The sequence below is a fragment of the Lethenteron reissneri genome, chromosome 18 (assembly GCF_015708825.2).
Source record: "Lethenteron reissneri isolate LAM-NWPU_2019-01 chromosome 18, ASM1570882v1, whole genome shotgun sequence".
Lineage (NCBI taxonomy): Eukaryota > Metazoa > Chordata > Hyperoartia > Petromyzontiformes > Petromyzontidae > Lethenteron > Lethenteron reissneri.
Genome location: NC_083796.1, coordinates 1,660,605 through 1,672,796, shown reverse-complemented (window position 1 = coordinate 1,672,796; position 12,192 = coordinate 1,660,605). Strand labels below are relative to the sequence as shown.

Below are 12,192 nucleotides of genomic sequence, written 5' to 3'. Positions count from 1 at the left end.
AACGTCGTGAGAATTTTTTTATTGTTTTATATTTTTATTATTTTATTATTTCCCTTCTACGTGACTTTACCGAAAGAACCAAGAATATGAATCCCTGCAGTCACGAAAGCTTTAAATCAGGTGTTAAGACGTTCAAACAGCAAATCGATTAAAGTTTCAAAGACAACGCGTATATCATTATCGGAGTGTATTTGCATGTTCACCACAAGTGCCCTATGTGGTTCATGTGGATTCGGTTCCTTGCAAACGGTTTCTATTTGGTCTTTGAACATCTTAAAACCTCATGTTTTAATGCCAGAAAGGGTAAAACCTAAAATGTATCCCATGATACCGCATTGTGGTTCAAGATCAGCAGATAGTTTCAAAGAAAATTATTTTTATTTTATTTTTATTTTCTTTGAACCTATCTACGTGACTTTACCGAAAGACCCAAACAATATGAATTCCTGCAGTCACGAAAGCTCTAAGTCAAGTAGTATGATTGTGTTCACAGCTAAACACGTGGTGCCGCGGGCGATGATGATGATGATGCTGCTGCTGCGTCGGCAAGCACAATAAACAACAACTCAAAACATTCGTCAATAACAACACCCGTGCGTGCGTGTGGCCTTGATAAAAAAAACATACGTGATGGCCGACGTTTCGGGCAATGGTCCTTCTTCATAGCGCATAGTCGAAATAATCACGTGCCGAGATTATTTAGATTGTATATCGATTGTTTCGCCGCTATATATTGCCACGCGATAAGCCACGTCGCGTTAAACTCTCGTTTGTGATAGTCAGGTCGCTTCTGAGAAATAAGATAATAGCTTCGTGGGCCTTACCCTGGTAAGATGAAGGATATTTTTATTTTATTTGTATTTTATTTTTAAGTGATTTGTTTACTTTTCCTATACTTTGCACCTCCGTTCGTGTTTTTGTATCGCTTCTTGCTGTCGCGTTCTGACGCTGTGCCCCTACTGGACATCCGTGAGGGAAACAAAATAGTCTTAGGCTTTTTCGGTAAACTCACGTAGGTAAAGAAATCAGGTTAGCTTTGCATTTGGCTGATAGTAAGTCAGCAGAAGCAGAAGTCATGTTGTCAACGTGGTTCCAATCAGAAGGGGACATTTTTTGTGTTAGCATTGAATGTGTTTGTCAGAGTCTTGTCTAAATTATCGAGTTCAACTCGGAGTAACCTTATTCACTCCGAGATTAGTGATAGGCTAGCTTTAAATAAGATCTGTTTAGAGTTCGGTGAGGACACAGCAGCAGATGTGAGTGTGAAGGCGATGGGTATGACCTTGTTTGCGCGGCATCTCTTGAGGAAGGCCAGCGTCTCGAGAAGCTGTGACTTCTTGTCTCGTTGTCTGTCAAAAACTCTAACAGATAGGTGGAATTCCTCCCCGTAGAGGGTATTAATTCTAGATTTGAAGCTTTCGTGACTGCAAGGAGTCTTAGGTTTTGTCGGTAAAGTCACGTAGGTAAAGAAATCAAATCTGGAATGAAACAAAAGAGCTTTACAGCGCTACGGATTCCGCCTCGGAGGAGGTTGGACATTGGCCACGCCCATCAGGGACATCCCGCCCCTAGCCCCGCCCCTAGCCCGCCCTAGCCCCGCCCCTAGCCCCGCCCCTAGCCCCGCCCCTAGCCCGCCCCAGCCCCGCCCCTAGCCCCGCCCTAGCCCCTCCCCTAGCCCCGCCACTAGCCCCGCCCCTAACCCCGCCCCTAGCCCGCCCTAGCCCCGCCCCTAGCCCCGCCCCTAGCCCCGCCCCTAGCCCGCCCCAGCCCCGCCCCTAGCCCCGCCCTAGCCCCTCCCCTAGCCCCGCCACTAGCCCCGCCCCTAGCCCCGCCCCTAGCCCCGCCCCCCTCGCCTTTGCCCCGCCCTCCCCATCTCTTCCTCTCTCGGCCAATCAGCGCGGGTCCTATCGAGGGAGGGGTCAGAGTGTGCGGGTTGAGAGGTCACGAGGCACGTGTGCTGGCCATGGCGGCGTGCGGAGTGGGGAGGCTGCTGCTGCTGCTGCCCGCGACCTTGGCGCGCGGCGCAGGAGGCGCAGGAGGCGCAGCAGGCGGCCTCAGGCCGTCGGGGGGGCTCCTCAGAGGATTCGCGGGTCTCGTGGGTCCCGGCCTACAGACCCTGATGCCGCCGGCTCCTCCTGCCAGCCGAGGTTACGCCAAGAAGCCGGGTGAGCGGACACGCTGGGGGACGTGGGGATGACGGGGGAGACGAGGGGACACTGTGGGCACAGGGAGACACGGGGACAGGAGAGGCAGGGGTACGTGGGGAGACACGGGGACATGGGGAGACACGGGGACATGGGGAGACAAGAAAGTATGGGGAGCTGGTGAATGTTTATAGAAGTATGGGGAGACGAGACAGTGTTATGCGTCTTCCCCGACGGACGTGGCTGTGTGGGTGACACGAGCCACTCCAGGAGGCGAGGATACGGCGGTGAACGCGGAGACACCAGCACACGAGGAGAGATGCGATGCGATGTTGGCGGTGTACGTGCAGTGAAACACCGGGTCGTGCGAATTGAAACGGCAGAGAAAGCACGAGAGAAAGACACAAGGACGAAGATCCACCCCCATCGTTGTGTTTCACGCGTTACAAATCTGTGCATAGCATTCTTGTTTTAATCTTGTGTACATGAATCCTTGCGTGTACGCGTGCTATGTAAATGTTCGTAGATACAACAGCTAGCACCAATAACCCCCCCCCCACCGCCATGCGCAGCGTTCAAGGCGAAGGGCAAGGCCATGGTGAAGGAGGTGCTCGTCGACCCGGAGTTGAGTCGCGACCCCGAGGTCCTCGTCTCTCACTGCGTGGGCCTCAACTACCTCCGCGAGGGCAGCGACCCCCCGCTGCGTGCCGACTCCGAGTACCCGCCCTGGTGTGTGTGCAGGGGCGCAACTACGCGGGTTGGGGGTCATGCAGCGTGATGCGACGCGTAGGGGCCCCGGTCGGCCGCAGTGGGGCCGCCCGAATCGACAGATAAGCAGCGACATTTTTTTAAAGAAAAACTAGAGTAGAAATTATCTTAAAGAGCACCCCTGTTAACGACTGATTGCTAAACGGCGTGCCTCCATAGAGCCCAATGTGTAGTGCAGTGTATAGTAGTGTAGTGTATAGTGTAGTGCATCCATAGAGCCCAATGTGTAGTGTAGTGTGTAAATAGTATAGTACCTCCATAGACCCCAATGTGTAGTGCAGTGTATAGTAGTATAGTGTGTAGTGTAGTGCCTCCATAGAGCCCAATGTGTAGTGCAGTGTATAGTAGTATAGTGTAGTACCTCCATAGAGCCCAATGTGTAGTGCAGTGTATAGTTGTATAGTGTGTAGTGTAGTGCCTCCATAGAGCCCAATGTGTAGTGCAGTGTATAGTAGTATAGTGTAGTACCTCCATAGAGCCCAATGTGTAGTGCAGTGTATAGTAGTATAGTGTGTAGTGTAGTGCCTCCATAGAGCCCAATGTGTAGTGCAGTGTATAGTAGTATAGTGTAGTACCTCCATAGAGCCCAATGTGTAGTGCAGTGTATAGTAGTGTAGTGTATAGTGTAGTGCCTCCATAGAGTCCATTGTGTAGTGCAGTGTATAGTAGTAAAGTGTAGTACCTCCATAGAGTCCAATGTGTAGTGCAGTGTATAGTAGTGTAGTTTATAGTGTAGTGTCTCCATAGAGCCCAATGTGTAGTGCAGTGTATAATAGTGTAGTGTATAGTAGTGTGGTGTAGTGCCTCCATAGAGCCCAATGTGTTCGCTTACCGACCATTCCTCTGTTAACGACGGGCTGTTATTGGTACAGTAAATATTAATTCATACAGTTGATTAACCGCGTTTCTTTTAATACTGTGTGTTTATAATGTTGTTAGTGTCTGTATGTATTAATATCCATTGTTTAAATATTATAAAGTGCGTTTTTTGGGTGAAAATGTTAACTTTCGATGCTATCGGAACGAATTAAGCCTTTAACGTGTATTTCCTAGACTCGCTTAACGACCAAATCACTTAACGACCGGTTTCGCGGAACCAATTACATTGATACCTCGGTTCACGAACTTAATTCGTGAACTGACTCTGGTCGTGAACCGAACTGGTCGTGAACCGAGGCACATTTTCCCATAGGGTTCAATGTAAATCCGGTTAATCCGTTCAGACCTTTTTTTTTGGTTTTTGAAGCACAAAAATATGAAACAAATGACAATACTCATTACTGTAGTACTGTACAGTATAGTAATGTATAAAGAGAGAACACTAACCTTGCTTGAGATGACTTCTGGCATGGAGGAAGGCAGGTGGGAGGCGGATGGGAGACAGTAAGCACTCAAACGGGTGAACTGTACAATACAGTAAGTACAGTATTGTACAGTACAGTAGTACAGTACAGTACTGTATGTGCTAAAAAAGCACACCAAAAATCAAAAAGTCACTGAAAGTGTCTTCACAGTACCCACAGTACTTCTTTCTGGTTCTCTGCTTCTCTCCACGATCTTCCTACAGGAAGTCACGACCACGTGACAGCCTGGAATTAGCATAAAAATGGGCGCGGCTCCTGCTCGTGAACCGAAGCGGAGTTCGTGAACCGGAGCATATTTTTATGAAATTTTCTGTTCGTGAACCGAGTTGTTCGTGAACCGAAGCGTTCGTGAACCGAGGTATCACTGTACCGCCGTTAAGAGGGGTTCTATGTTCAGAAAATATGAGAACAATAATAGTTATAGCCTACATTGTGTATACGGTTTAAAACATCCATAGCTATTTCAGTAAAAGAGAGTCGGGAGAAAGGAGGGGGGGGGCACAGTCGTATCTTGCTTGGCCCCCGCGTAGAAATAGGTAGTATTGCTCCTGTATGTATGCATGTATTTTTAACTTCTTTTTTACCGAACGTAGCCAACCGTCCTAATCGAAGGTTCGGGGAATATTGGTCGGGTGGGGGGGGCGTTTGTTTACAAGGTCACTGGTGAAATCTAAGATGGGGTGATGAATGGACAGGGTGATTGGTGGACTAGAATACAGGGTGATGAGTTGACGGGGTGGATGGGGGTTTATTCACAGACCCCCAACTTGAGTCCTTATCACCCTTTCTCATTACCTGTGACGCGAGCGTGAATCCAAACGCTTACTGAGGTGTAATGCAGAGCTCTTGAGTCATTGCTGTATCTGCATGAGCAAATAATCCCAATCTGATCATATCTCAAGCCAAGCAGGGATAAGCCAGGTTTACTCTTTGGATGGGAAACTGCCTTTGGTCATGACAGTCAAAATTCATATCAAAAAGGGAAAAAAGTTATCAGCTGGAATTGAGCAGAATTTACCATTTCCATTCACTACTGAAGCTCAGAACGTGTATGTGGTTATTGTTCATTTTATTTAGAGGCATCTAATTAACATTTTACTGTACTCACCACAGAGAACTGTAGCGACACAATCTATGATAGCTAGCGCCAAACTGTGCCACATGCCTTCCCGCATGGCCTTGTGGGAGCCTCGGTACGTCTTCCGACCTGAAGATGTACCGATAAAGTTATTTTATTTTAGTTTTTCTTCCGATTCCGCTCCGATGAGGTACACGTATGTACACGTATGTCATCGGAATGGGATAATGGGAAAAAACTAATTTAACATGTTGGTTCTTCACCTCTACTATCGCTGATTCAGTGCTTCTGCAGACGAGCGCGTGACGGAAAGCGTTACTCAATCCACGCATCCTCGTGTTTTTTTTGGTTTTTTGTTTTCCCCTGTACCACCTGTCCATGCAAGGCTGTTTGAGCTGAATGTGGGACCCCCGTTGAAGCTGGATGAGGTGGAGCCTGACTCGATGGAGTATTTCCGACTGCTGCGGAAGCAGCACATGTGGCGCGTCAACAAGCTGAGCCGCCACAAACGCATCCGATGACTCCTCTCAACTGCGATTTCATTCAGCGCGGGACTCCCTTCAGCTTCTGCCGTGCGTGCTGCCGACACCCTGCCTGGGTTCACGTCCAGGCCCCAGATATTTCTATCCCTTCTACCTGTGCTTGGCGGCCTCATTCTCTCCATGAAATAAATATGCCCACCATGTGTGTACTGCGTCTTTATACGTGCTCACATTTTATCGTGATGTAAATACACGTGTTGTGCTGACTCGCACAACGGTGCATAGGCTCCACACGAAGGTCCCCGATCTCGAATGGAAACCTGCGACTGGTGGTATCTATGAAATGTCGCATGTTTCTGGGGAGCGTCTTCAGATGTGATCCAATTTAAACGCTTATCAAACCCTGCATTGGCCTCTCCTGTCGGCACCGTAACACACTCGCCTATGACAACGGCCACGCAAACTGGTCACCCATTGAAGCACACTCCAGGCACTAACCAGGAGTTTAGCATCCAAGGTCTGGCAATCGGGTGCAGTCCAGGTCATTTTGGCATGGGCTACGACCATTCGCTAATACTTTTGTTTATTTGATAGTATCTTGAGCTGGAGATATCACTTGAATTCGGTTTTTATTGCAAAAGGAAAATTGATCGTCACCCTTAAAGTTGTAGCGCTGGGTTTTGCCACAGTCACTCGGCAACCTCTTGGCTCATTAGCAAGTGGGTGCTGCTAAGCTGCTAAGCGCTCGTGTCTCGGTGTCTCCTGAGTACCATTTTTGGCCCTCTTCATTGTCGCTTCACCGTGTTCCTCTGTAAATTGTAAACGTAAGATATCGTTCTCAAACGACGAGTGCAGGTGTGGAATCTTCTGCCTTTGAAGTATGATTTATAAAATAAAAACATATACATGTGTATCTTGCTGTTGTCTTTTAACCATTATTACGGGATCACCCAGAGAATGAATCGTTCCAGTCGTAGTTATGGGAATCTAGAATGGTGTAAAACTTCTACGAATGTAGGTTTTTGCGTTTGTGCTGTATGTATTTATGTTGAACTTCTTTCGCACCGTACACAGCTAACCGTGTAAATTGGAGGTGCTGTACAGTTTTCCGATTTCTTTTTGTACCGCTACGCGTTGTTCGGCACCTCGTCCCAACGTTTTTCTCTGCGTGCCGGGGCTTCAGGAAATTCATTCTCATCGACACCTCTGCAGGTGGTGACGTATGCCAAGCGATAGTGTTGCTTTTTTGCAGAGGTTTGCGGTTTAAATCCGGCAGCCCGTTCTAGTTAGTACTGCCGGTGTGTTAACCATACAATATGTTCCCACCATCTGCTTCACAGGAGATGTTATGCGTCCCACGACTATTCAAAAAGAGTAGGCCATTGTGTGCCAGTTTCGTTCTAATTATGAATTTACCATTTCTGATTGGCCTGACTACCAAATGTACTTATTTTCTTTAACTTGAGTTCTGGACGGTGATCGATTCCTTCATGCATTACTGTGTGCATGTATCGTGAGCCGGGTCTGTTTCAGTCGGTGACTTGGTGGGTCGCGTGTTGCGTTGTGACCCTGGCCACGGCTGACACTGGTGGGGCAAGTATACCTGAACCAATGATGGGTCTCTTTTTCACAAGCGTGGTGAAGTATGTCAAATGACACCCACCAATAACAGCACAGGAAGGCCTTCAGCCAGCAGTGGATTAAGGAAGGGGTGGAGGTTAATATGAAGGAATTTGCTTGCCAAGGTTCTGTCGGATTAAGTAATGGTCATAGCCCATCATCCTTCGGGGGTCAATAAGATGAGTACCACTTTGTGGGGAAATCAATAGTGGTTAACGAGCACCTGATCAGCCGCTTTCCCATTCACCGGGACCTTGATAACGTCACTCGTCATCGCTTGAAGTCACGCCAAGCCCTTCATCAATGTGAGTTCAACCCGATGGAGCGTGGGGAGCTGAATGGAGTTCAAAAGGACTCACTAACACCACCTTGTGAAGACCCAACGCAGAAGATCACTGGGTTCGATCTTCCAAACCAGGGCAGTAGATGTCGGTATCTGATGCACAAATGGAAAATTAAAACGCTCCAGTGTGCGACTGTGTTTCATCAGAACAGACCGGAGCGCGACGCTTAACGACGCAATGGCAGATCCACAAATACGAAGGAGACTTCACAGCTGCTCCTGACGCGGTTGGTTGTGTGCCTTCATAACCACCTGCACGTGAAATTGGAGTTGTTGCTCTGCATCAGCCATACGACAGAAGGATAGTGATTGCTCTTCTTCTTGGTTCTTTCGGTAAAGTCACGTAGAAGGGAAGTAATACAATAATAAAAATATAATAAAATAAAATAATTCTCACGACGTTTCGGCGACAACGCAAGCAGCCGTCTTCAGGTGAAGAATGAGACACTGCCAAGCTAGGAGCTTATATATACGCTGGGTTGGAGGTGATTGTCCTCTGAAAGATTCGCCATAGTAATAATGTGTAATTGCCATGCCTGACGATTCAAGGCTGTGAAGAGGAGATGAGCCACAACTGCGATGCTCGTTGGAGCAGGAACTTTGATTTTGTTACTGCAGTGTAGGCACCTTCCAGTAGGGGGCAATAGTGCACCATACCGCGCCTGTTCACAAGCAACTGTGCGACCAGTTTAACATTTTAATGAAGTAAAAAATCTAAACATTATTCACGTCCTTTGTTTAAATGAATGCATTTGTGGCCATACACCCTTCGAAGAATGAATGATTTTGAATTCACCTGTGATTAAAAATAAAATAAAAACTAGCGCCCAACGTGGGGCTCGAACCCACGACCCTGAGATTAAGAGTCTCATGCTCTACCGACTGAGCTAGCCGGGCTTACGTGCACACTCACGGGATAGCCCTTACATAGGCAGTGACTATCGGGATTTGTGTCAGTGTGTGGGGGGAGCGGTGGTGTAGCGGTTAGCGCGCTGCGCTATGAATCCGGTGACCCGGGTTCGATTACCGCTCACGGCCAGCACCAGTGACGATTATCTGAACCGGTCCCGGGCTTCCCCTAGGTTGACTCAACCTCAAATGAATACCTGATGCGGTGTGTAACATCGCCACTGGCGAGACAAAGGCGGCCGGGTGTGGTGCTGGCCACCCAAGAGCCGAATGACTCACAGGACTACACCAAATAAATTAACTTGAAGTCTTTGTCGAGGCTCGTGAAGGACGCAACTGGCCAGTAGGTGGCAGTCGCCCTCCAGATTCCAAGAACACAGGATGAGATGTTACTACCCTTTGTGCAAGCACTTCCAAGAGTTCATGAACAGTGAGCCTGGCGAAATTTGGGGAGCGCATCATCAGTAGTGTACCTTTGGTTCCTAGGGTGTTTCGGCCTTTCATACTATACACCCTCCCCAAAGGCGGCCAGCGACAGGGTGATCAATCCTACGCTTGTGTCCCATTCCCAATTAGTCATAGGAGTTGCCTTGTTGTAGAAAGCCAACATCCCATGGGACTATGCATGGCAGGGGCGTCCTCCTCCCTGAGTCAAGCAATGTTGACCGCATACCTCCTGGCCCTCTCACTTCGGGGCCCAGCTGGGGTCTTTCCTCTTCATCCAGAGCCACTGACTGCTGCCTTCTGCCGCCTCCGATACAGCTCTGATTGCCGAACGCTGGCTCTGGCCCTTAATTCCCAGGTCTCTAAGCAGTCTGGTTGTAGATGTTGCCACAAAACCTCTGCAGCCCACCTCCACTGGTCAGACTTCTGTGTTCCAGCCATGATGCCGTGCTTCGGCAGCCAGATCGGCATAGCGCAGATGTTTTCGCTCATAAGCCTCATCTACTGAGTCCTCCCAGGGTACTGTGAGCTCAATGATGAAGACCTTCTTGAGCGAACGGGACCAGAGCACCATGTCAGGTCTTAGGGTGGTGGTTGCGATCTCCGGAGGAAACACAAGTTGCCGGCCAATGTCAGCTAGCATTTTCCAGTCGCGGGCCAAGCGCAGCTGGTCTCGCTCTATTGGTGTAGAGCCGCTCTTCGGTGGTTTAGCCCCTTCGCGGACAAAGGTCGTCCGTAAGGGGTGTGATGCTGCTGGGGGTGGGCACGGGGAGGGACGCTCACAAGTCACAACAACAAGCGGAGCGCCGTGCCCCTGGACTGCTGATGAGAAGCTGAATGGCAAAATTATTTTGTTTGTCTTGAAATCAACGCTGCTGAAATTATCCACTCCCACGAGCTAGATCGTGGTCACTGATGGCATGTGTAAAACAAAACTAAGTTTAATCTCTATTTGTTGAGTCGGACGTGTGATTGTCTCTGGTGAGATGTTAACTACCTCGCCAGGTATACAGGAGGTGGTGCCGTGCCAGCCTTCGTAGGTGCTCGCTCGCAGCACTTATTTTCAATGTAGATTTGTCGTAATGTAGATTGGAAACTAATTTTTTTAGAAGTGTTTTTTGTTGTTTAGTTTGTCCTTCCCCTGCACCTCCGATTAGCCCGGTTGGCGGCGTACGGTGTGAAAGAAGTTCAACATACATGGGCTCCACGGTGGCGATGAGATGTCAACCACCTCGCCTGGTATACAAGGAGGTCGTGGACTCGATCCCGAGACCCTGACGATGCCTGCTGCTGCTGCTGTATATCTGCGGTGTCTCTGGGTTTCCCCCTCGACATTTCGAATCAACATCCACGCGTTTAGACTTCAGAGTATTTGTCTGCTATGAATGTCCACACGATGAGAAGCCACTTCGTTGAGCCGTCATTTCTGGTCAGGTGGCTTCTGAAACGAAGAGCTACACAGCTCAGTGGGCCTTGCCTGGTGGAAACATAAACTAGTTTAGTTTTTCCATCATCGAGGGGGTTTTTTGGGTTATGGGCCGTCCATAAATGACGTCACGCGATTTGTGACGATTTTTGGCGCCCCCCCCCCTTCGTCACACTGCGTCACAAAAAGTCAGACCCCCCCTCTGCCCCCCCCCAAAATAAAACATGCTTCAAATCGCTTTAAACTATTGTCATTGTAGTGCGTATTTAATGTGACGATGCAATCTGATGTTGTAGGAGAAAACATTTATTAAAAAGTATATTTAATTAAGTAGAACGTGTTTGTCTATCTATATATATAAAATCGCAAATCTGTCTGTCTGTGTGTGTGTCTGTCTGTCTGTGTGTCGCCGGACCATACGCAGTTTCATTGGACGAAATGTGAGGGATTTGCGAGACACGATTGGTCCGTTTGGTTTTCCACGGCGGTTGCCCCTGGCAACGGGTAGCGACGCATTCGCTGCGGGGTGGACGCCATTTTTAATTATCGTTAAAAATATGCGCACGCATTAACACGCGACTCTGAGGTAAATTCATCAAAGTTTCACGTCCTCTTCACTCCCCCCCCCACCCCAATGTGTGCAATTACTATTATAGGGTCGGTAGATAATAAAATTATAGCGATTAGACAGTATTATTGTAGCGCGGGGGGGGGGGGGGTAACGGCCCCAGTACCCAGCCTCAGCCGGGTGGGCAATTTAGGCGAGGCCGGAGGCTCTGCACGGTACTAGGCCTCGACACCCCACCACACTATAGGCCGTACATATTACTGCACAGCGGCCGAGGAGATCGTGGCTGGGGGGGGGGGGGGTAGCAGCCCATCTGTGTATATATGTAAGGTTATTAAGAAATATATTTTTCACCCGGGCAACGCCGGGTACTTCTGCTAGTCTATATATATAAAATCGCAAATCTGTCTGTCTGTCTGTCTGTGTGTGTGTCTGTCTGTCTGTGTGTCGCCGGACCATACGCAGTTTCATTGGACGAAATGTGAGGGATTTGCGAGACACGATTGGTCCGTTTGGTTTTCCACGGCGGTTGCCCCTGGCAACGGGTAGCGACGCATTCGCTGCGGGGTGGACGCCATTTTTAATTCCCGTTAAAAATATGCGCACGCATTAACACGCGACTCTGAGGTAAATTCATCAAAGTTTCACGTCCTCTTCACTCCCCACCCCAATGTGTGCAATTACTATTATAGGGTCGGTAGATAATAAAAATTATAGCGATTAGACAGTATTATTGTAGCGCGGGGGGGGGGGGGGGTAACGGCCCCAGTACCCAGCCTCAGCCGGGTGGGCAATTTAGGCGAGGCCGGAGGCTCTGCACGATACTAGGCCTCGACACCCCACCACACTATAGGCCGTACATATTACTGCACAGCGGCCGAGGAGATCGTGGCTGGGGGGGGGGGGGGGCAGGGGTAGCAGCCCATCTGTGTATATATGTAAGGTTATTAAGAAATATATTTTTCACCCGGGCAACGCCGGGTACTTCTGCTAGTATTTATTTAAAGTTGCGCATTTTGATGTGACGTCACATTTCTCAAACCCCC

The 12,192-nt window shown here is 48.8% G+C and overlaps 1 protein-coding gene and 1 non-coding gene across 2 annotated transcripts; one reads left to right on the top strand and one right to left on the bottom strand.

Annotated features, from left to right (window-relative positions):
* The first annotated feature begins 1,963 nt into the window (after positions 1–1,963).
* MRPL54 (mitochondrial ribosomal protein L54) lies at positions 1,964–6,749 on the top strand. Its single transcript, XM_061553413.1, has 3 exons — positions 1,964–2,165; positions 2,717–2,873; positions 5,740–6,749. Exons 1-3 carry the CDS (start codon positions 1,964–1,966, stop codon positions 5,873–5,875), a joined length of 495 nt encoding a protein of 164 aa, XP_061409397.1. The 3' UTR covers positions 5,876–6,749.
* Positions 6,750–8,623: 1,874 nt separating this feature from the next.
* On the bottom strand, positions 8,624–8,696 carry TRNAK-CUU (transfer RNA lysine (anticodon CUU)). Its single transcript has one exon. It is a non-coding gene; the product is annotated as a tRNA-Lys (tRNA).
* Positions 8,697–12,192: the final 3,496 nt, after the last annotated feature.

Coding starts and splice junctions, on each gene's coding strand:
- MRPL54 (XM_061553413.1), top strand. CDS start 1,964: ATGGCGGCGTGCGGAGTGGGGAGGCTGCTGCTGCTGCTGCCCGCGACC. Junction 2,166..2,716: donor AGGTTACGCCAAGAAGCCGG/GTGAGCGGACAC, acceptor CGCCATGCGCAG/CGTTCAAGGCGAAGGGCAAG. Junction 2,874..5,739: donor GACTCCGAGTACCCGCCCTG/GTGTGTGTGCAG, acceptor TGTCCATGCAAG/GCTGTTTGAGCTGAATGTGG.